Genomic DNA, 20,104 nt, shown 5'->3' with positions numbered 1-20,104 from the left:
TAGCACCTAGGTCCCCGAGTTGCCGTGAAAATGAGGCAGTTGATGGACCTGAGGCCTCTCAGTTAGTGCCCAGTGGGGCTTGGCTCTGCACCAGCCGGGGCTGACCTGTGTCTCTTCCCCTCTGCCCAGCGCCCAGCCCCTCCTGTAACGGCTTTGACAGCGCCCTTTCGAGGCCCTGCCGAATGCCCCTGGGAAAGGAGGTCTGCTTCATTGCCACCGTTCGCCTGGCAACACCGCAATTCTTAAAGGCAAGTACCCGGAGAGGATTTATCATGCGGAGCGAGTACCACTGAGTCACACTGAGTGCTGGGTAATTCATTGTCTTTCTGGGAAAGAATAAGATTTCGATGAGCTCGTCACCGACTCTGAGAACGTTAAATGTCTGATTTCTGTACGGTGACAGCCCCGCAAGCTCTTTCCCCGAACTTTGGTGGCCTGCGAGCCATTTTGTTGGAAGGCAGCATGAATTGCTGGTCATCCTACAGAGATGCTCTTCTAGAACTCTGTAAGCCTCCCTACCCTTCACATCCATGTTGACACCACTCAGGGCAGGCGGAGGCAAAAACTGAGTCAAATTGAGGGCTGGCCTGTGGTCTCTCATCTGTGATTGCTTTCGCATCAGAATTTAACGTCATGAACTCAACACGAATTGCATGAATTCAGCATTGCAGATTCAACGTTGCATGAATGTTGAGTTAAATCAGTCATTCAAATTCAGATGGAAAGCCATTTTCCACATGTTTACCACACGTCTAGATAATAGGAAGGGAGTGGTGTGACATTTTGGTTCTTAGGTATTTTTCCCCAGCTTGTGAAATAAATTTAGCATCATCTAATACCAAAATTAGCTACAGATGCGGAGTTGCAGTCCAAGACAACTTGGAGACTTGCTCTAAACGATTTTAACTTCTGTTGCCGACCGCGCATTCTTGAACTAACCGGCGGGGGGAGCATCTGGCACCCCGAGTAATAGCTTTCTCCCTCTTAATACAGGAAATGTGCATCGTTGACAAACCTTTAGAGGAATTCACTTCAAGACATAGCTTGGAATGGAAATTTTTATTTCTGGATCACAGGTTTGTGAAAAGAAAAACATATTTGGGTTGGGTGCTTTGCGAGGGCTTGTTTCCATGAGCCAGGCTCTCCTTGGGGGAGGAAAGTCAGGCCTGGTCTCTGCAAGAAGGGCTCTCTGGCAGTGGGGAAAGTGCTTCCCAGCGGGGGGCAGGAGGTTTCCCTCCATTGCATTTGCCCCCTCTGAGGATATGTCCTGGCTTTGGGTCAGAGCATCTCAGGAGAGCCAGGCGTCACAGCCTGGGACATCTTCGGGATACCCTCACCCGCCACCCGACTCGGGACCCTCTCCAGCTCCCATCAGGCAGGACCCGATGTGAAGGAAACTCTCATCTTATTTCTTTCACCACCCTTCTGTCCCTTTAACCCAATCTTCTTACTTTCTTTCGTGACATTTTTCACAGTTTAAGAACAAGAAATCTCCCCTTCCCACCCTTTGATTTTCTATTACACTTTGAGGTTGGGCTGAGCCAATCTATAGCTGTTTTTAATTATTCAGTAGTGACCACATTTATGATTATCGGGGCCAGGTCAGGCCAAGGGAACTGAGTATCTAAATGCCAAAAAAAATTTGAGCACTTTGGAAAACACAGCCTCTCTGGTTTTGACCATTGCAAAATTATTTTCCTGCTCTTATTCTCGGGAAATGAGGCCCCCAGGTTGATCATTACGCAAGCCCTGCGGTACTTCCTCTCTGATGAATGACCCCCCACTGTGCTCGGCAGAGCTCCTCCCATCATAGGATACCTGCCTTTTGAAGTTCTGGGAACCTCGGGCTATGACTACTACCACGTGGACGATCTGGAACTCCTGGCCAGGTGCCACCAGCACCGTGAGTACCTCACACCAGCCCTGGCCAAAGCCCCCCCCACCCCACGCTCTCTTTCCGGAGCCCTGACAGCAGGACTCTTAGGCTTTGGAAGTCAACTTAGTACTTGGTTTCTTCTGAGGTGGAGGGCTTGGTCTTCTCTGAGATGATCTAGGAGTAGGTGGAGGTCCCTATCCGGATCCCCCCGTGTTTTGCGTTCACCCGGAATTGACTTTGGTCTGTCTGCTTCCACCTCCAGCCCCTTCCCAGCACCCCTGACATATGCAGGCTCTTTGATCTTAAGAAACTAAGGTGATGCTGGCCCGTGTTTTTTTTCTAAGTTACGCAGTAACGTTTCAAAGACAAAATACCGAATTCACTTAACTCTTCTTTAGTCAGCAGACATGTGTGGGTCACAAGCAACAGGTCAGATACTGAGCGAGGCCCACAGCAGAAAGATGACCAGAATCCCCTTGCTGCCCTGCAGGAGGAAGGTTTGATGGAAAAGCAGTGACTTGACGGGATGTTGGTGTCTGGAAGGGGCTGTGCACAGGGTATCGAGGGGCTCAGGGGAGGGTCACTCACCCCGCTGGGGGACGGGGTCAGGGAAGGCGCTGTGCCACAGACCGGGGGAACACACTGGCGGAGGGATGGGGGGCGAGGCTCATGGTGTGACGGAGGGGAAACCACAAGCACATCTGGGTTCTCACTTAGCAAGAGGGGTCGAGAATTCACCATTTAAAGCCGTATTTTTGGCGCCAGGTTCTACCTTTGAGTAGGAGCATTTGTAGTAATACTGACCTACGGTTCCTGCTACACGGCTTGACCACCAGCACTGCATTTCGCCGGATGCCCGTCTGTCCGACCCATCGTAATCTCGTTGACTCGAGCACAGGCGTGAATTCCATCAGGAACCGCTCCTAGGTGTTAATAAGCCTCACCTTTAACACGTTAACCCCTTGCTTCTCAAAGGTGGTCCTCAAGCAGAGCGCGGGTGTCAGAAGGAGTTTGTTAGACGTATAGATCCTCAGGTTCCCCGCCGCCAGGCCTACGGAATCAGAGCATCCGTTTTAACAGGATCCCCTAGCGCTCCGGGGGCCCGTGAAATGTGAGAAGCACGGCTACTTCAAGCCGCTGGCTGCTTCTGACTCTTCCAAGGGAGAAAGGCGACCCTGGGTGTAGAACTACCTTTTAGCGTCTGAAGGGGGGGGAAAACCCCCCTCGTTTTTTTGGGCCTCTCCCCCCCCCCCCCCCCCCCCCCCCGCCTTTTGAAGTTCCCTCCTTTTTTTTTAAGCTTTAGAACGTTTGATTAACAATTATGATGATCAGGCCTTTTAAAATGACCTCAAGATATTAGTCTCCTAGGAAACAGAACAAAGGTTTTTGATAAGGACAAACTGTCCATTGAAGAGGTTTTTCTAGACCCCCTGGAAGACAGTAAACAGTATGATTCCTGTAAAATATCAGGAAAGTGTTTTCTGAGTACTCTGGGGTATATTTTAGGCAGTCGAAAAAGTCCCTCCTCCTTTTGTGTTGAGGAGAGGCTGACGGCATCTTGAGTTTATAATCCAGTTGGATCTTCCTGTGAGTAACTTAGTTGTCTACCTGAGTCTCCAGCTGTCCCCTTAGCAATGTGTTGGTACAATCTTCATTTAATCATGTCTCAGGCTCAAAGAATTTATTGCAAATATTATTTTATTGGTAGATTCAGTGCCTCCTTTTCACTTGTCTCCTAGTTGGTTTTCTCTTGATCGTTTGCATGAATAGGAGCTAAATTCCAGGCACTGAGGCAATAAAACCCATCGGCTCTGCATAGCACGGGGAGATCAGCGCAGTGCTTTGCCACCACCTAGAGGGGTGCGATAGGGAGGGTGGGAGGGAGACGCAAGAGGGAGGAGATATGGGAACATATGTATAACTGATTCACTTTGTTATAAAGCAGGAACTAACACACCATTGTAAAGCAATTATACTCCAATAAAGATGTTAAAAAAAAAAAAATACCCAACTGCTGGGACTTCCCTGGTGGCGCAGTGGAGAAGACTCCACGCTCCCAATGCAGGGGACCCGGGTTCGATCCCTGGGCAGGGAACTAGATCCCACGTGCACGCCGCAACTAAGAGTTCCCATGCCGCAACTAAGGAGCCCGCCTGCCGCAACTAAGACCTGGTGCGACCAAATAAATAAATAAAAATAAAGCCCAACTGCTCCTTTTCCTGGGACCCGTGGCCCAGCTTTCTGCCCTGCCCAGGCTTAAAGCAGCAGCATCCGTGTGTGCTGGGCGCCCCCAGGGAACCCAGAAGAGACTTAACCGTAGGGGCTCCACGCAGCCCTGCACGGTGGAGCCGCGGTGGAAGGCACCTGTGGCCGATTCTCTATTTAGAACCGCGTAGAAGGAGGATGCACAGCAGACTGGCAGCCGCAGGATCTGTCCAGAGGCTGCTGGCTGGCATGTCTATTTTCAGTCTAGTTCTCCCAGCGTCTGAATTGTCTTTCCCACGCTGGGCTCCCGCAGCTCCAAAGACGGCTCCACCTGCAGCAGGAGGATGAGCCCCAGGAAAGCCAGGGCCTCTCTTTAATTAAATTCCAGTTGGAGAATCTGCCCTGATTTAAGGCTTTCTTAAGCCTTTGAGCATTTGGGAAAGCAGACGAATCATTCCTCCATCGTTTCAGAATATTCGTTACCATTTACCGTGACCTCGATAATGACTTAAAATCCATCACAACTGGGGAAGTGACCAATGTGTGGCGCTGTCTTTTTGAAAGCTGGTGTTTTTAACAGTAACTTTGGGGCCAAAGGACCATTTTCGTCCTAACGTTGGTGATATGCAGACTCCACCTTCTGTTCACAGTGATGCAGTTCGGCAAAGGGAAGTCGTGTTGCTACCGGTTTCTGACGAAAGGGCAGCAGTGGATTTGGCTGCAGACTCACTACTACATCACCTACCACCAGTGGAACTCCAAGCCCGAGTTCATCGTGTGCACGCACTCAGTGGTCAGGTGCGGGCAGGGGGCTGGGAGGGTGGGCCAGGCCCGCGGCAGCTCCGTCAGAGCCCCATCATCCTCAATGGACCCCGTTTCTGGGGAGTGAGCTCCGGGCTTGAATTCTTCAGCGGGGCCTGGGCCGTGCTCTGCAGTGAACAGGATAGTCCGCAGAGTTCAGATCCCTTCCGGCTCCACACCCAGCCCTGTGCTCCCAGGGCTGAGGCTTCCTCCCAGCATCCCGTCAGGCCCCTCTGAAAGCCTCATTGAGCTCTTCCAGGCGGCCAGGATGTTCCTTAGTAAGTTACTGCTTCAGTGACCTACTTACATATTTTCCCCTCATCTCCATCCGGCCCCCAGCCTTCCCTTGTTGCTGTTTGGAGAAGAAGATTAAAATTTTGCCTCTAAATAACTCAGAGACATAGTCCCCTTTTTGAACACTTTAAAAAACCCCTGCTGGCAACCGAGGCAGGGTTGATACCAGAGCCAGGCTGCCAGTGGGAGAGGGTTCCTGGCGGTCCTGTGGCCTCGGGGGCACCCCCAGCCCAGCGTGGGTGGGCGGGGCTTCCAAGGGAGGCAGCACACCGGGATTCCCTGGACGTGGCCGTGCGGGTCACAGTCCCTCCCAAAGGTAAAGGAGAGGTGCTATTTGGGGGTTTCCCAACTATACAAATTTTAAGAACATAAATCGGTTTTAAACTGGTCTAGAGGAGAGCATTGGAGGAGAGCAAAGAAAGAAGGACTGCATTTTGTATATGTACATAACAGATAGATGATAGATAACAGATGATAGGTGGAGATATACATACCTACTGCATTATATACACGTACATAAGAGGTGGATGATTGATAGCAGGTAATGGGTAGGTAGGTAGGTGGAGAGATGGATGGATAGATAATAGATAAATAGATAATGGATGGCTAGATAGATAATATATGGATAGATAGATAATGGATGGATGGATGGATAGATACATAGATAATAGATGATGGATGGATAGATAATAGATGGATAGATAGGTAGATAATAGATACATGGATAGATAATAGATGATGGGTGGGTGGATAGATAATAGATGGATAGATGATGGATGAATAGATAATAGATGATGGATGGATGGATAGATGGATAGATAATGGATAGACAGGTAGATAGATAATAGATACGTGAATAGATAGATAATAGATGATGGATGGATAGATAATAGATGGATAGATGATGGATGGATAGATAATAGATGATGGATGGATAGATAGATGGATAGATAGATAATAGATAGATGATAGATGGATGGATAGATATAGGTAGGTAGATAGATAATGGATGGATAGACACCATACACACACACACACACACACACACACACACACACATACATACACACAAGCACAAGTAAATCCCTCGTCTTTAGTAAGTGGGGAAGGAGGAGAGATAAGAAACACAGGTATTTCTTGGTCAGGGGCCGTGATCATCACATTGCGCACCCACTCTCAGGGACCTGACCCTGGCCTCCCAGCCTACCCTGGGCACGTCAGCAGCCAGTGGTTTCTGATTCCACGGCCAGTCCCCCCTCTCCGCCTGGGCCTTTGCCAGAGGACCCCTGTGCCCCCAGGGGAGGTGGACATCATCAGCTCCTTCCTCCTCAGATCTGACCTGGACCCTGTTCTTCCTCTGCATCTTCTATCTCCCAGATCCCAGATTTTCAGAGAAAGTAGGGAGTGACCTATTGAGTAAACGAGGTCACAAGCATTCTATAGGCCCAGGACCCCTCGCCCAGCCTGCGTCTCCACACACGAGGCAGAAGCCACAGCTGAGTCACTCAGCCATCCCCACGTTGAACTGATTTACCCGCGCTATTCAAAAAGTGGGTCCATAGACTAATCGACAGTCTGGGTCTGGTTAGTTCTAGGTTTGGTCGAAAGAAAGCTTCCGGCAGTTTCATAGTCTGTTATTACTAAAAAAAAAAAACTTATGTGTCACTTCCTCCTATGCATAGTCCAAACTGAGTAGGTCTTAAGAAAGTCTTCTAATTATTTGAAGGCTGAGGCTCATTCTGTAGAGGAAAGTAGGTTTCTAAAGGCAATTATGTTTGGGGGTTTCGGGGTGAGGGTAGAGATCAGTAAAGGAGAAGGAAATAAAAACATCCTGGAAAGGGAGATAATTCTGAATGTCCCAGTGGAAGTGATTGCAGTGGAATTAAGGCCCAGAAAGAAACTCCATCCTCAGACGAGTAACAGGGCTAACCTCCTTGCCGGTGGCTGTTCTGGGAAGGGTATCACACCGGGAACCTGGACCTGTCACACTAGCCCTCTTCGCTGGTGTCGTCCTGGAATATACCCCCTCCAGCTGTGGTCTCTTGTTTTCCTGAGCAGTTACGCGGAGGTCCGGGTGGAAAGAAGGCAAGAGCTGGCCCTGGAGGACCCACTTCTGGAGACCGTCCACCCTTCGGCACTGAAGGTATTCTGATGCCCAGCAGAGGGTAAAGGCAAAGTGTGGCTAAGTAGAATCTTCCGTGAGTTGTGATCATACAAACGGTCATACTAAACATGGCGGGTCGTATTTATTGAGCTCTTGCTATGTTCCCAGTACTGTTCAATGTAATTTGGGGGTATTTGCCTATTTGCCCCTTGTGAGGTTCCTGTGAGGTGGGCACTGTTACTGTCCTTCTTCAGGTGAGACAGCAGCACACAGAGGATGTAGCTAACGTACCCAAAGCCACCGAGTCTGGGAACTCACAGAGCTGTGCGAGAAACAGCCTCTGGACTCAGAGCAGGGCTGGGCACTTTCCAGCCTTAGAGAATGGCCGTGCAGGCACACCTCAGAGATGCTGTGGGTTCCAGACCACCGCAGTAAAGCGAAGGTCGCAAGAAAGCGAGTCACACACATTTTTTTTTGGTTTCCCAGTGCATATAAAAGATCTGTGCACACTCTACTGTAGCCTATTAAGTGTGCAATGGTATTAGGTTTTTTTAAATTGTACCTACCTTAATTTAAAAATACTTCACTGCTGAAAAAGTACTAAGTATCATCTGACAAGGCAGGGTTGCCACAAACCTTCCATTTGTACAAAATCGTGCTCCCTGCGAAGCGTGATAAAGTGGAACGTGATAAACGAGGTCTGCCTGTAGCACGTCCACTTGGTGTGTGTCCCACGGGTGAAAAGTTGGGGGTTACTCCGTCATCCCATCGAGGCAGGGAATAGTCTGTGTGCCCTGCCCTCCCCTTAGCCTAAGGCTGATACTCTGCCTACAAAAGAGCGTCCCACAAGCACGCTGCCCCTCGCACACCCTCGTGGCTTCACTGGCAGGGTACTTCCCATTTCTGTGTCTGGGGCTCTGAGCTGACAGCCTTGTTGGAGCCAGCTTTGCATCAGGGAGCTCCGAGAGGTGCTGGAGAGGTATTTCTCTTCCCAAAGCCCAGACCTCCTTACTCGCCCAGCCTGAACCCCCTGGACCCTCTGGCCAGGCTGCCCCTGTCTCTGCTCCTGGCGTGTCAGATACCTGGAAGGGAACTTGGAAGTAGACGAGAGCTCTTTCTCAAAGGTCATTCTTCAAGCAAACACAAATGTTGGGAGAAAAAGAGAGAAAGCAAGAAAGGGAGTGTTGTATTTCATCAAAGCTAAGAAGTCATCAGTTGTAAGGTCTACCATTATTTTATCTCGACTGAGAAAGAGAAGATGCTGCCAATCTGTGCAGTCAGGATTTCTTATCATTAGTCGAAGGACACATCCCAATTTCAGATATGTCAAAACGTGAGAGGGAAAGGGCCTCGTAGAACTGATGAGAAAGGGTTCACGTTCCAGCCTGCCCGTGACCTAGAATCCAGTCTCTGGCCGGAAACTGACGCAGCAGCAGTGGTCCAACAAAAGCATCTCTGATCCATTGAGAACTCAGTTGGGAAGAGGGAGAAATCCCCTTTCAAGACCAGACAGCAGTCGCATCTTTGCTGAGCCTCCCCTGCTGGCGGGCTACGTGGTGACGTGTTGTACGGTGATTCATAACCAGCTCACTGATGAGACACCCCTGTCATCGCTCATGGATGTGTTACCCGGCTCTGTCCATTCATGCATCGTGTATCACGTCCAGGGGTGGAGTTAAGCTGTTAATAGGCAGGTGTTAGACACACCATACGCCACAGCTGAAGATCGGGCCGAGTGTGTATCGTCCAGTCGGAAATGGATTATTGAGGTTTCCAATCCTTTGGGAATATTAGAGCCCAATGGAACTTCTCATCGACCTGCACTTACGTATAAGCACACAATCTCAGGCTGCCAGGTTAAGAAGCCCCTTTTAAAGGAAAAGCTCCAGGACCATGCTTTTCAAACTCTCAGCGGTAAGGGACCATTTGGTTTTTTAATTTCAAACCTGTCACTGACGGAGGCTTTTTTAAAATGCAGATTCCCCTGCTTGGATGGGATGTGTGGCTACGTCAAACGGCTATAAGAGCTTCTCAGCTCCTGCTCTCACTTCCTGTACTTACTTCTCTGCTGACCAGGAGCATACAGTTCGCCAACGGCCATGGGCCAGGGACCCCACTCTGAGGGGTGTGATCTGGGAGACACTCACCAAGCAACAGGACCTCAAAATGAAAATTTAGCACAGCAAACCCAGGCACATCCTGCGCTTCTGTTTTGCACAAAGGCCCGTAGGTCTCGTAGCAATCATTTCAGCCATACTTGGGCACACACAGTGTCCACCCTCACTGGAGCCGCGACTCAAAATATAGAACAGCCATGTAGCGTCACACACGGAGATTTAAGAACTGAGACCAGGAGACGTCAAGCAGCCCAGGAATCTCATCATCCTTCTGAGACCAGGTAGAAGCCTAGCCCAGGAGAGTAAGCGTTACGTTCCTTCTTTAGCTTAAACATCATTATAATCCCTGTTTTCTTAGGCTTATGACACCTACACCAATGCAGGACGGCGTTGCAAAGTCACAGCTGCTTTCTCACCCTTCTGTGCTCAAGGCAGAGGCATCCGGGGGGCCCAGCATCAGTTGGGATCCAGGGGTCAAGAATTGGAGACCACTGGCCCTTTGCCTGTTCTCCACTCGGGGGCCCTGAGGTTGCAGAGGAAGAGCAGTGGGGAGATAGTGTCCAGAAGCGTCCAAAGGCTTTCGTTTCATGGGAGTATTAATAATCCAGTACCGCCACCAACCTTATGTCTAGACCCGGCCTCTCTGCCTGCTTCTGGGAAAGCCAAGATTCTGGGCATGAGGTGACAGTTTTAAGGAAAAAACAAAATGCCGAATCCCTTATGAAAATCTAAACTATCAAACTACAAGGCGAGAAAGTATAATAAACACTGCTTACAGGCTACCAGCCTCTCGAAGATGCTAGATTACATCTTTGTATAAATAGTCCACCCGAATGTGTTTGGAATTATCTCCAAACCGTTATAGTATTTCTCTCCATACCCTTCAAAGTTTCCTAAATATTTAGAGAACAACTGAAGTCACCTAATTCATTGCCGTGATCTCGATGCTGAAATGTGGAACTCTGTGTGCGTGCGTGCGTGCGTGCGTGCGTGCCTGTCTGTGTGTGTGTGTGTTTCAGCACAAGGGCTCCAGCCTGGAAGCTCAGCAGCACTTTAATGCACTCGACGTGGGCACCTCGGGCCTTAACACCAGCCACTCACCATCGGCGTCCTCAAGAAGTTCCCACAAATCCTCGCGCACGGCTGTGTCTGAACCCACCTGTGAGTGTGACACCGCGGAGGGAAGGGGTGGGCACCTGTTGGGCTGGGGTGGTGGTGGGTATACAGAGAGTCCCACGAGGGACCCCGGAACTTGAGGAGAGGCAGGGCAGTCCGTGGTCTGAAGCAGAAGTTGCCATTCGGTTGCCGTGCCTTCCCTTCTATCCCGCTGGTCTCTTTCCCCCCACCCCCGCCCCGGCTCCACACTCTGGTTCCTCCACTGGCACACGCAGCCGACATAAAGCAGGCGACGTGCAGACCCGGTGAGGTGTGTGATCAGGCAGCTGGCTGAACCATGTGGACAGAAAGCTCGTGGATGCTCTGCTGTCATCCACCTGCTCCCAGGGGATGCTGGAGGCGGGCGGAGCCTCCGTGGTTCTCAAAACCACCTCCACTTCCGCTGGGCTTCCTTTATCAGATTCCAGCCAGGCCCGTGTTGCGTGCACACCGTGGTCACTGTTCCCCTCTTTTGATAAGGAAGCTGTTAAGCGTGTGCAAGTCTGAAAGGTGATGTGTTTCTTGCAGCTACTCCAGGCAAGCTGAGGGCAGAGGCCGGCACCACGGCTTTGCCAAGATCGGCTCAAGAGCTCCCCGTGCTGGGGCTCAGCCAGGCAGCCACGATGCCGGTACGTGAGTGACCCCAAACTTTTCACCCAGCCTGTGCTATGGCATTGCAGGGGCCTGCAGGGCCACAGGACCGCGTGCTGCATCTTCGCAGAGAACCAGCTGTACTTAGAGATTGCTGGTGGCAAGTGGGGGTGGGAAGTTAAGATGTTTAATTGGCAGCAAATTTGAAACATTTTTATTCCAAAATTAACATGGATGTATATCCATAGAATTCAAAATCCAAAAGAGTTTTAAAGATAAAGTTCAAAACTTCAAATTTGGGGTTACACCCCCAGAGCCTCTGGGGGTACGTGATTAGGACCCTCCTATTTTAGATCCCATTTCACTCCAGTGCAAATGTCTGAGAAGCTTGATGTCAACAAGAAGGTCCCCCTGCATATATCAGGCAGTGTCCCTCATATATGCCAGGCCTTTCCAGAACATCAAGGAACGTGTGGCCTCCTAGAAAGCACGCTGGCTGGATGCAAGGTCACTGCTGTACCTACCACACTCCCGTTCTCCATCACCATGGAACAAACCACACCAAACTCAGTGGCATAAAGCAACAGTCATGGGGCTTCCCTGGTGGCGCAGTGGTTAAGAATCCACCTGCCAGTGCAGGGGACACGGGTTCGAGCCCTGGTCTGGGAAGATCCCACATGCCGCGGAGCAACTAAGCCCGTGCGCCACAACTACTGAGTGTGCGTTCTAGAGCCCGTGAGCCACAACTACCGAGCCTGCATACCGCAACTACTGAAGCCTGTGTGCCTAGAGCCCGTGCTCCGCAACAAGAGAAGCCACCGCAATGAGAAGCCCGCGCACTGCAAAGAAAACTAGTCCCTGCTCGCTGCAACTAGAGAAAGCCCGCGCGCAGCAACAAAGACCCAACGCAGCTAAAAATAAATAAGTTAAAAAACACGAAAAAAAAGAAAGCAACAGTCATTTTCCACGTTCATGGATTCTGGGTCAGGAATTCAGAAAAGGCACAGTGGGAGTGACTCCTCTTTGCCGCCTGGTGTCGGAAGCCTCCCCGATCAGGGCCGGGAGGTCCACACCCCTGGTGTGTCTGCATCCCCGGCTGATGGCTGGGCCCAGCTCAGAGCATGCTCTATTGACTTGCATGGACCTCTCCATGCCATCCTCCCGGCATGCTCCTGGGTTCCAAGAGGAAATATCTGGAGAGGGACTTCCACGAGAGCCAGGTGGAACTGCGTGGCTTTCTGTGACCTTGCCTTAAAAGTCCCACAAGGGCTTCCCTGGTGGCGCAGTGGTTGAGAGTCCGCCTGCCAATGCAGGGGACACGAGTTTGTGCCCCGGTCCGGGAAGATCCCACATGCCGCGGAGCGGCTGGGCCCGTGAGCCATGGCCGCTGAGCCTGCGCGCCCGGAGCCTGAGCTCCGCAACGGGAGAGGCCACAACAGTGAGAGGCCCGCGTACTGCAGAAGTCCCACAATGTCACCTCTACCATCCCTCTCGGGCAAAGCAGTCCCAAGCTCACCCACAGAGGGACACAGACCTCGCTCTCAATGGGAAGGGTGCCCCCAGATTTTAGGGGCCACATCCACGTAGTGGCCAAGTACCTCCCACTCATCCCTCGCTGACCTTTTTCAAGATGGGAGTGAAGTGTCCCCTTCCTTCTTGCTGTCACCATGGAAATTATGCCCACCCTGCTGAAAAGCTTGGGCAACGTGTTTCATTTTCAAGCAGAACATGACAAAGACCGCCTTCTTTGTCCCCAGCCACCTTTTGATGAGCTTGTGAGCTATGATGGCCGCTCTTCTGATGTTGGCCGTCCATGCAACCCTCTCTGCCTCTGTTGGTGACAGTTCTGTCCCAGCTGTGCAAGGGAACAAAGCTGGGAGAACCAGAGCCAGTCCCTGGGATTCTCACTCAAAACAGGTCTCCTGCTGCCCCTGCTTCTGATCTTGTTCTGGGGACAGCTTTCCGGCTTTTTGTAGTCCCCAGGGCCTGGGGCAGCTTTGGGATAACCTCAGAAGAAGCTTTTTACTTTTCTTTTTAAAGCTCTCAAGAGCCTCGTGAAGCTGACGGTTGCATTTCTTGTTTCCACACGTTGTCCCACCCCACCCCTGCTCCTCTGCCCACCTGAGCGATCAGGGCACAGAGGCTGGGACTCCGCTGACCTTGCAGGACTCTCTCCACCAGATTGCAGGCAGAGTCTGGCGAAACTGCAGCCACATTCGCTGCCTGGGCGGGTCAGCGGGTAGAGACGTGCAGGGGCCTGTCCATCTGCATTAGTGTTGAGCAGGAGGGCCAAGGTGTTGTCTTTCTGCTGGACAACACCGCTAAGAAAGTATTGATCTGGGAAAAGAGCGACCAAATCCGCCAAGAACGGAGCCTAGAACAGGAGGCGAGGCAGGGTGGGGTGGAGATGCCCAGCTCCGTCCGGTGGCAGCGGCTCTGCAGAGCACACCGTGATGGAAGGCATCGGGCCCGAGTGCCCCCAGTACCCCCCACCCTTCACCAACCGCGTGTCACCGCTGACTCTGTGCCCTGCAAGGGCAGCAACCTGTGACCCCACCTTTCCCGGGGAACATATGCCTTCCAGAAGTAAGCCGTCCACTCTAGGGCAGAAGGGCCTCCCTGAGGCCAGAGAACCCAGCTGGCTGAGGGACGGCACCCGGCCCTTTCTGTAGCGGCCCAGAAGCTGCATTTGACAGCAAGGCCCCTCTCCTTTCCCCAGGCTCCCCTGCCCGCCCCGGCGTCCTGTGACGTCACACAGCAGCTCCTGCCTCAGGCCATCTTGCAAAGCCCACCTGCCCCCGTGACACAGGTGAGTCTGGGACTCAGGGCAGGGGAAACTAGGGGCAGCACTTCCCCGAGACGGGATGCTGGGGTCCTCTGGAGGGTGTGGGTGTGGGTGCCCTGGTGCTGACCTACAGGCTCCACACCAAGGCCCCCCGGACGGGACTGTTTCTCCCCACGTGCAGGTGGGGCGTGTGGAGCTGTGGATGCTGCCCCTCCCCCGGCTTCATCTCCATCCGTCCTCCCGCTGATCTTCTCTGGCGTCTGTTTCTCAATCCTTTTAGCGATCTTTCTTCATCTCTCCGCCACTTTTCCGTGTTCCTCTCATTTTTCACGACTCCTAATCGGTCACGATATTTTAGAAAAGGTCTGAAGGAAGCCAAATGTTACAGGAAGACTTTGCAAGGGTTTAAAAGCTCTGAGTCCAGTATTATAAATACCACATTTTTAAAATAAAGGATCAGGGCTTGGCTGAGTGATTCCTCCTATGTTGCAACAACATTCAGCGAGTTACTGTTTGGGTGAGTCAGGAAGTGAGTGTGAAGGACGCAAAGATGCTTGTGGCGCAGCCCTCGCTCTTGGACTTGGAGTTCAAGGGCAAGATGGGCATATAAACAGAGAAACCGGGCTTCCCTGGTGGCACAGTGGTTGAGAGTCCGCCTGCCGATGCAGGGGACACGGGTTCGTGCCCCGGTCCGGGAAGATCCCACATGCCGCGGAGCGGCTGGGCCCGTGAGCCATGGCCGCTGAGCCTGCGCGTCCGGAGCCTGTGCTCCGCAACGGCAGAGGCCACGACAGTGAGAGGCCCGCGTACCGCAAAAAAAAAGAAAAAAAAAAAAACGGGAACCGCCACGGCAGGGCATGTGTTTTTATAGAACCAGTAAGAAAATACTCTGTCTACGGAAGTCCAAGGGCAGTTGAGCTGACGGGTCAGACCTCTGATTTCCATTCCTTTATGAGATATTGAGCTCTGCCCCCTTTCTGGCCACAAGGGGGTCCCAGGGGGGCAGTTCACCAAGATGTGTCCCTGGCCACACACTTGCCAAAGTGTGGACGTCTGTCTTGGTGCCAATCCGTCACCACTGGTGAAAACTCTTTCAGAACATACATCCTTCCCACGAACAGTGGCCTCACATGTTTTCCTGGAATAAGAAAGACACGTGCTCCTTGCCAGAGTTAGGCTCAAGTAAGGATATGAAACCTACCCAGCCAGAGTTGACTAATGCAAATGATCTATATTCATCCTCATTAGGAAAAAAGAGAAAAAGAAGAATTTTTTTTCTCTTCAAATTTCCAAGGCACATTTGGTGTGAAATGAGTAACTTCTTCAGTCCAAAGGCCCATGAAGTGAGAATCCCTTCATCTTGTGGGCCTTGCATTGTAAGAAGTCATGGTGTGATAAAGGCCCCTTTGGAATTCTAGTTTTTCATATATTGATCTTCATTTTAATTAACAGTAACAGTTCTTAGTCTCTTAGGCAGGTTATACTTAATAATAACCATATTTTTTTATTGGAGTACAGTTGCTTTACAATGTTGTGTTAGTTTCTGCTGTACAGCAAAGTGAATCAGCTATACGTATCCATATATCCCCTCTTTTTTGGATTTCCTTCCCATTTAAGTCACCGCAGAGCATTGAGTAGAGCTCCCTGTGCCATACAGTAGGTTCTCATTAGTTATCTATTTTATACTTAGTACCAATATATGTGTATATTTGTCAATATATATATGTCTCTCTCTCTCTCTCTATACACACACACACACACACACACACACACACACATACACACATATACGTGTATATATGTCAATCCCCATCTCCCAATTCATCCCACACCCCCCTTCCCCCTTGGTATCCATACGTTTGTGCTCTATGTCTGTGTCTGTATTCCTGCTTTGCAAGTAAGATCATCTATACCAATTTTTAGAGTCCACATATATGCGTTAGTATATGATATTTGTTTTTCTCTTTCTGACTTACTTCACTCTGTATGACAGTCTCTAGGTCCATCCACCTCACTACAAATAACTCAATTTCGTTTCTTTTTATGGCTGAGTAATATTCCATTGTATATACATACCACACCTTCTTTATCCATTCCTCTGTTGATGGACATTAAGGTTGCTTCCACGTCCTGGCTATTGTATATAGTGCTGCAATGACCAGTAACCGTATTCCTTAAGACGTTCTTGTGTGATGCTGGCCTTTCAAATCAGATAGTTCTCATACCTACTCACGTGAAATAACGAGATTCTACAATTTTCTCTCTTTCCCCTCACTGATGTTATCACTGTGGTACCCTATCGAGGGAAAGGGGAAAAAAAAAATCCAAAATCTGGGAAACAGTCATCTGGCTAAGTGATGATTTTGCTTCATAGTGTGTTGCTAATGTGTCTCTAAGTTAGGGGAGATCTCTTTATCAATAAGGCCACAATCAAGAATATAACAAGAGACTCATGCTTGGGTGTCCTGGAACGCCTTGGGAAAATAAGAATAAATAAATAGAGTAACACTCCAGCTCGGTCTGCCACCTTGCCGACCACCGGCCCCCTCACTGTTTCCCTTGGGAGCCATCTACCCCTGGATGTGGATGTCGTAGCCTGAACTGTCTCCAGACTTTGTAGAACCCAGCACAGATGCTTTTGTCTTTTGTTATTTTAATTGAATACCTGATACAGCTTTTCTTTCTCAGTCGAATTCTCTTTCAGAATCCCAGCTGGTGGTTTTTTTTTTTTTTTGCGGTACGCGGGCCTCTCACTGTCGTGGCCTCTCCCGTTGTGGAGCACAGGCTCCGGACGCGCAGGCTCAGCGGCCATGGCTCACGGGCCCAGCCGCTCCGCGGCTTGTGGGATCTTCCCGGACCAGGGCACGAACCCGTGTCCCCTGCATCGGCAGGTGGACTCCCAACCACTGCGCCACCAGGGAAGCCCCCAGCTGGTGCTTTGATGAGTGAGATTCTGACTGAGACTTCTGTGATACAGTCTGGTGTAGGTATTTTTAAGCCCGTGTTTAGCAGCAGGATTTTTCAGTGAAGTCTGAGGTCAAAGCCGCTCTGATTGGGGTGGAATTGGGGGGTGGGGAGCTGTCATTGGCAAAGTCTCTTGGCCTCTCCCACCTCCTGAGACTCTGGGTTCACACTGCGGCCGCCCCCGACCTTGCTGTGGACCTGGAGCCACTCACAACCTCTCTGCATGGCGTGGGCGTGTTGCAAGGAGGTACAGGGTCCTGCTTTGCTGGCCTGGCAAGGGTAGGTCTCCACAAGTCGTGGCACTTGCCACTATTATTCTTCCTGGTTCTTTTTCTTATTATTCTGCTGCTCCAAAACCATCCTCTGGTTTATCCTGCCTGTATTCTAACCTCTCCCAGGCTCCCTGCGTTTCCATGGATGGGAGGGCAAAGGGCAAAAGAAAAGAGACAATCTCTGGAGGTGTTTGCAAAAGACAACGGGCAAGAAACAGACTCAGGAGGTTGTCGGAGACAGAGATTGAGGGAATGCAGATTAAGTCACTGTAAAAAAAAAAAAAAAGGGGTGGTGGTGGTGGGGGACAAACTAAAGAACAGAAGCGTCAGCCTGGCAAACTCACTTTCCTCAGTAAGCAGGAGTCACCGACAGCCCCAGATTGCCCAGAGCAGGGCGGGCAGCCCAGGGAGCGTCAGCTTCACCTCCCGTCTCATGACCTCCCCCCTCCACATTTCCTGCAAGGAAAGAACCTTGTGTCAAGGCAGACAGGGGACACAGGGCAGAGATCACCTGGGAAATCTTCCTAAAGCCAGCCTCCATCCCAGGAAGGAGGCAGGAGGAAGGGGACGCTTGGGCTCTTGCACACAGCAGACGTCAGTGCTCGTGCACAGTCACCTCCACCAGCAGTACCCCCGGGGTGCACAGAAGGCGATTGTACTGTTTGTCTCCTTAGCTCTTTTTCACACAGATTTCCAAGAAGTGCAGGGACAGCCTGCAAGTGAGCCTGGGGAAGTGAGGGAGGGCGATGAGGCTTCCATGGCCCCAGGAGGGTTTAGAGTACCATCAAATCCAAGCTTGGGCATTCCCTGGCCGTCCAGTGGTTGGGGCTCCATGCTTCCACTGCAGTGGGGCACAGGTTCAACCCCTGGTCAGGGAACTAGGATCCCGCATGCTGCATGGTGCGGCCAAAAAAAAAAAAAAAATCCAAGCTTGTTTGTGAATTGTTCCAGAAGAGCCCTGCTCTCCAGCATCAGTTTTAGGATAATGATAGGATCCAAAATTGCATGTGAAGCTGTCACATGCAAATCGTCATGCCCTAGATGAGAGATAAAAGGGAAGGGGGCTCTCTCATGCCTTGCTTTTCTTTTTTTTGAGATATAGTTGCTGAACAATATTGTATAAGTTACAGGTGTACAACACAGTGATTCACAATTTTTAAAGGTTACACTCTATAGTTATTATAAAATATTGGCTCTATTGCCTTTGCTGTACAATATATCGTTGTAGCTTATTTTATTTTATACTATGATAGCTTATACCACTTAATCCCCTACTCCTGTCTTGCCCCTCCCCTTTTCCCTCTCGCCACTGGTCACCACTAGTTTGTTCCCTATATCTGAGTCTGTTGCCTTTTTGCTGTAATCACTAGTTCGTTTTATTTTTTAGATTGCACATATAAATGACCTCATACAGTATTTGTCTTTCTCTAACTGACCCTAATACTGACTGACTTAGCATAATGCCCTCCACGTCCATCCATGATGTTGCACATTCTCGTGCCCTGCTTTTGACATTCCTCTCCAAAACCATGTGTCGGTCTAACCGAATTTAGAATATGAGTTTGTAAGCACCGCACTGCTTACAAAATCATGTCCCGATTCTGTGGCCCTCCCAGACTCCAGTGCAATAAATGAGACCTACAGGTTCCCTAAGAAAAGCTCACGGGGGGTTGGGGGTGGGGTGGGCAGGGGGCCCTGGGCCACCCAGCCCTCAGCCAGAACCCCTGCTCCCCAGTGAGCTCCTCAGGTGGGTCGCTCATTGCAGCAGTGGGTCAGAGATGCTGCAAAGGGTGGGTAAAGGGCCAGAAGTGAAAGTGTGCAGGGCCGCTCAGATGAGCAGCAACATCTGTCTGCAAGGCTGAAATAACTCTTTCATCGGGTTCTGTGTTTTGACCCCGCCTTCAAGTTTTCAGCACAGCTCAGCATGTTCCAGACCATCAAAGACCAGCTGGAGCAGAGGACGAGGATCCTGCAAGCCAACATCCGGTGGCAGCAGGAAGAGCTCCACAGGATCCAGGAGCAGCTCTGCCTGGTCCAGGACTCCAGCGTCCAGGTGATGCCCCTTCCTGGGCCGGTGGTGCGCTGAGCTCTGTCCTCCCCCCCGCTCTGTGATGTGTCCTCATCCACCCTTGCAGGGGCAGGCAGGACTTCCTCCAAAGTCCTCTGTGCTGCCTTACTGAGCTCTGCCTCCTAAACAAATTGAAACCTCCACCAATGAAGTGCGAGGAATGAATCCCACCTCCTCCATCCCCAGCTCCAGGCCAAACCTGAAATTCACATGACATCCTCTTCACTCACTCCTCACTCTGTTGGGCACATGTTTCCTGCATCACATGCGCTTTCTTTCACGTGTTTGGTGGTTGGTCGCCCTGCCCTGACTCTGGCCTCCCTCCTATGGGGTTTCAAACTCCCAGCACATGTGTAACTACTTTCTGAACACCAGCGCAGGCTGCTGACAGAGAGATGGAAGCAGGTCTGCTCTTCCCTCTCATCCAAAGCATGAATGCAGGGAGATATGGGAAATGATCTGTGCTGTGCACCCTGCACCCTGCGGGGAGCGACAAAGGAGGTGGGAGCTGGAGGTCAGTACCCTGGCACCCCCGGGCCACCCCACTGCAGCATAGCGATTGGGGCAACATTCTGCATGCTCTGACAGCAGCTGCTTTTAACTGTGACCCCACCCCACCCCCAGATGTCACATCTTTGAAGCCTTTCGAGAGATTCTTTCTGGAGGAAAAACTTTATGTCTTGGAACTCTTTCAAGGATAAATTATTTTCACTTAAATTAGTCCAGGACTATTTTTCTTCCCAAGTGCATGCCCTTGATTGCAAATGTAGCCAACCTTGGAGTCTGCCCTGAGAGAGGTAAGCATTGGCAGCCACTTGGGGAGACAGAAGGAAGAAGAAGACACCCCTGGGGGAAACGGCTGGAGCACTGGC

General features: G+C 50.8%; 1 protein-coding gene across 8 annotated transcripts in view; it reads left to right on the top strand.

Annotated features, from left to right (window-relative positions):
• Nucleotides 1-20,104, top strand: part of NPAS2 (neuronal PAS domain protein 2) — a 181,034-nt gene that overhangs the window by 147,730 nt on the left and 13,200 nt on the right. For 6 of the 8 annotated variants that reach the window (XM_027128805.1, XM_027128806.1, XM_027128802.1 and 3 more), the window contains 9 exons: nt 130-248; nt 994-1,076; nt 1,797-1,903; nt 4,732-4,879; nt 7,235-7,319; nt 10,417-10,558; nt 11,081-11,181; nt 13,863-13,952; nt 19,071-19,217. In XM_027128805.1, coding sequence (XP_026984606.1) covers nt 130-248; nt 994-1,076; nt 1,797-1,903; nt 4,732-4,879; nt 7,235-7,319; nt 10,417-10,558; nt 11,081-11,181; nt 13,863-13,952; nt 19,071-19,217 — 1,022 coding nt within the window. The remainder of the gene's footprint in view (nt 1-129; nt 249-993; nt 1,077-1,796; nt 1,904-4,731; nt 4,880-7,234; nt 7,320-10,416; nt 10,559-11,080; nt 11,182-13,862; nt 13,953-19,070; nt 19,218-20,104) is intronic. The other 2 variants (XM_027128804.1, XM_027128807.1) reach the window with 2 other exon arrangements.

This window comes from Aethalodelphis obliquidens, unplaced genomic scaffold (assembly GCF_003676395.1).
Source record: "Aethalodelphis obliquidens isolate GAN/ISIS:26980383/991018 unplaced genomic scaffold, ASM367639v1 scaffold35, whole genome shotgun sequence".
Lineage (NCBI taxonomy): Eukaryota > Metazoa > Chordata > Mammalia > Artiodactyla > Delphinidae > Aethalodelphis > Aethalodelphis obliquidens.
Note: the sequence above shows the minus strand (reverse complement) of the source record. Positions and strands in the feature narration are given on the sequence as shown.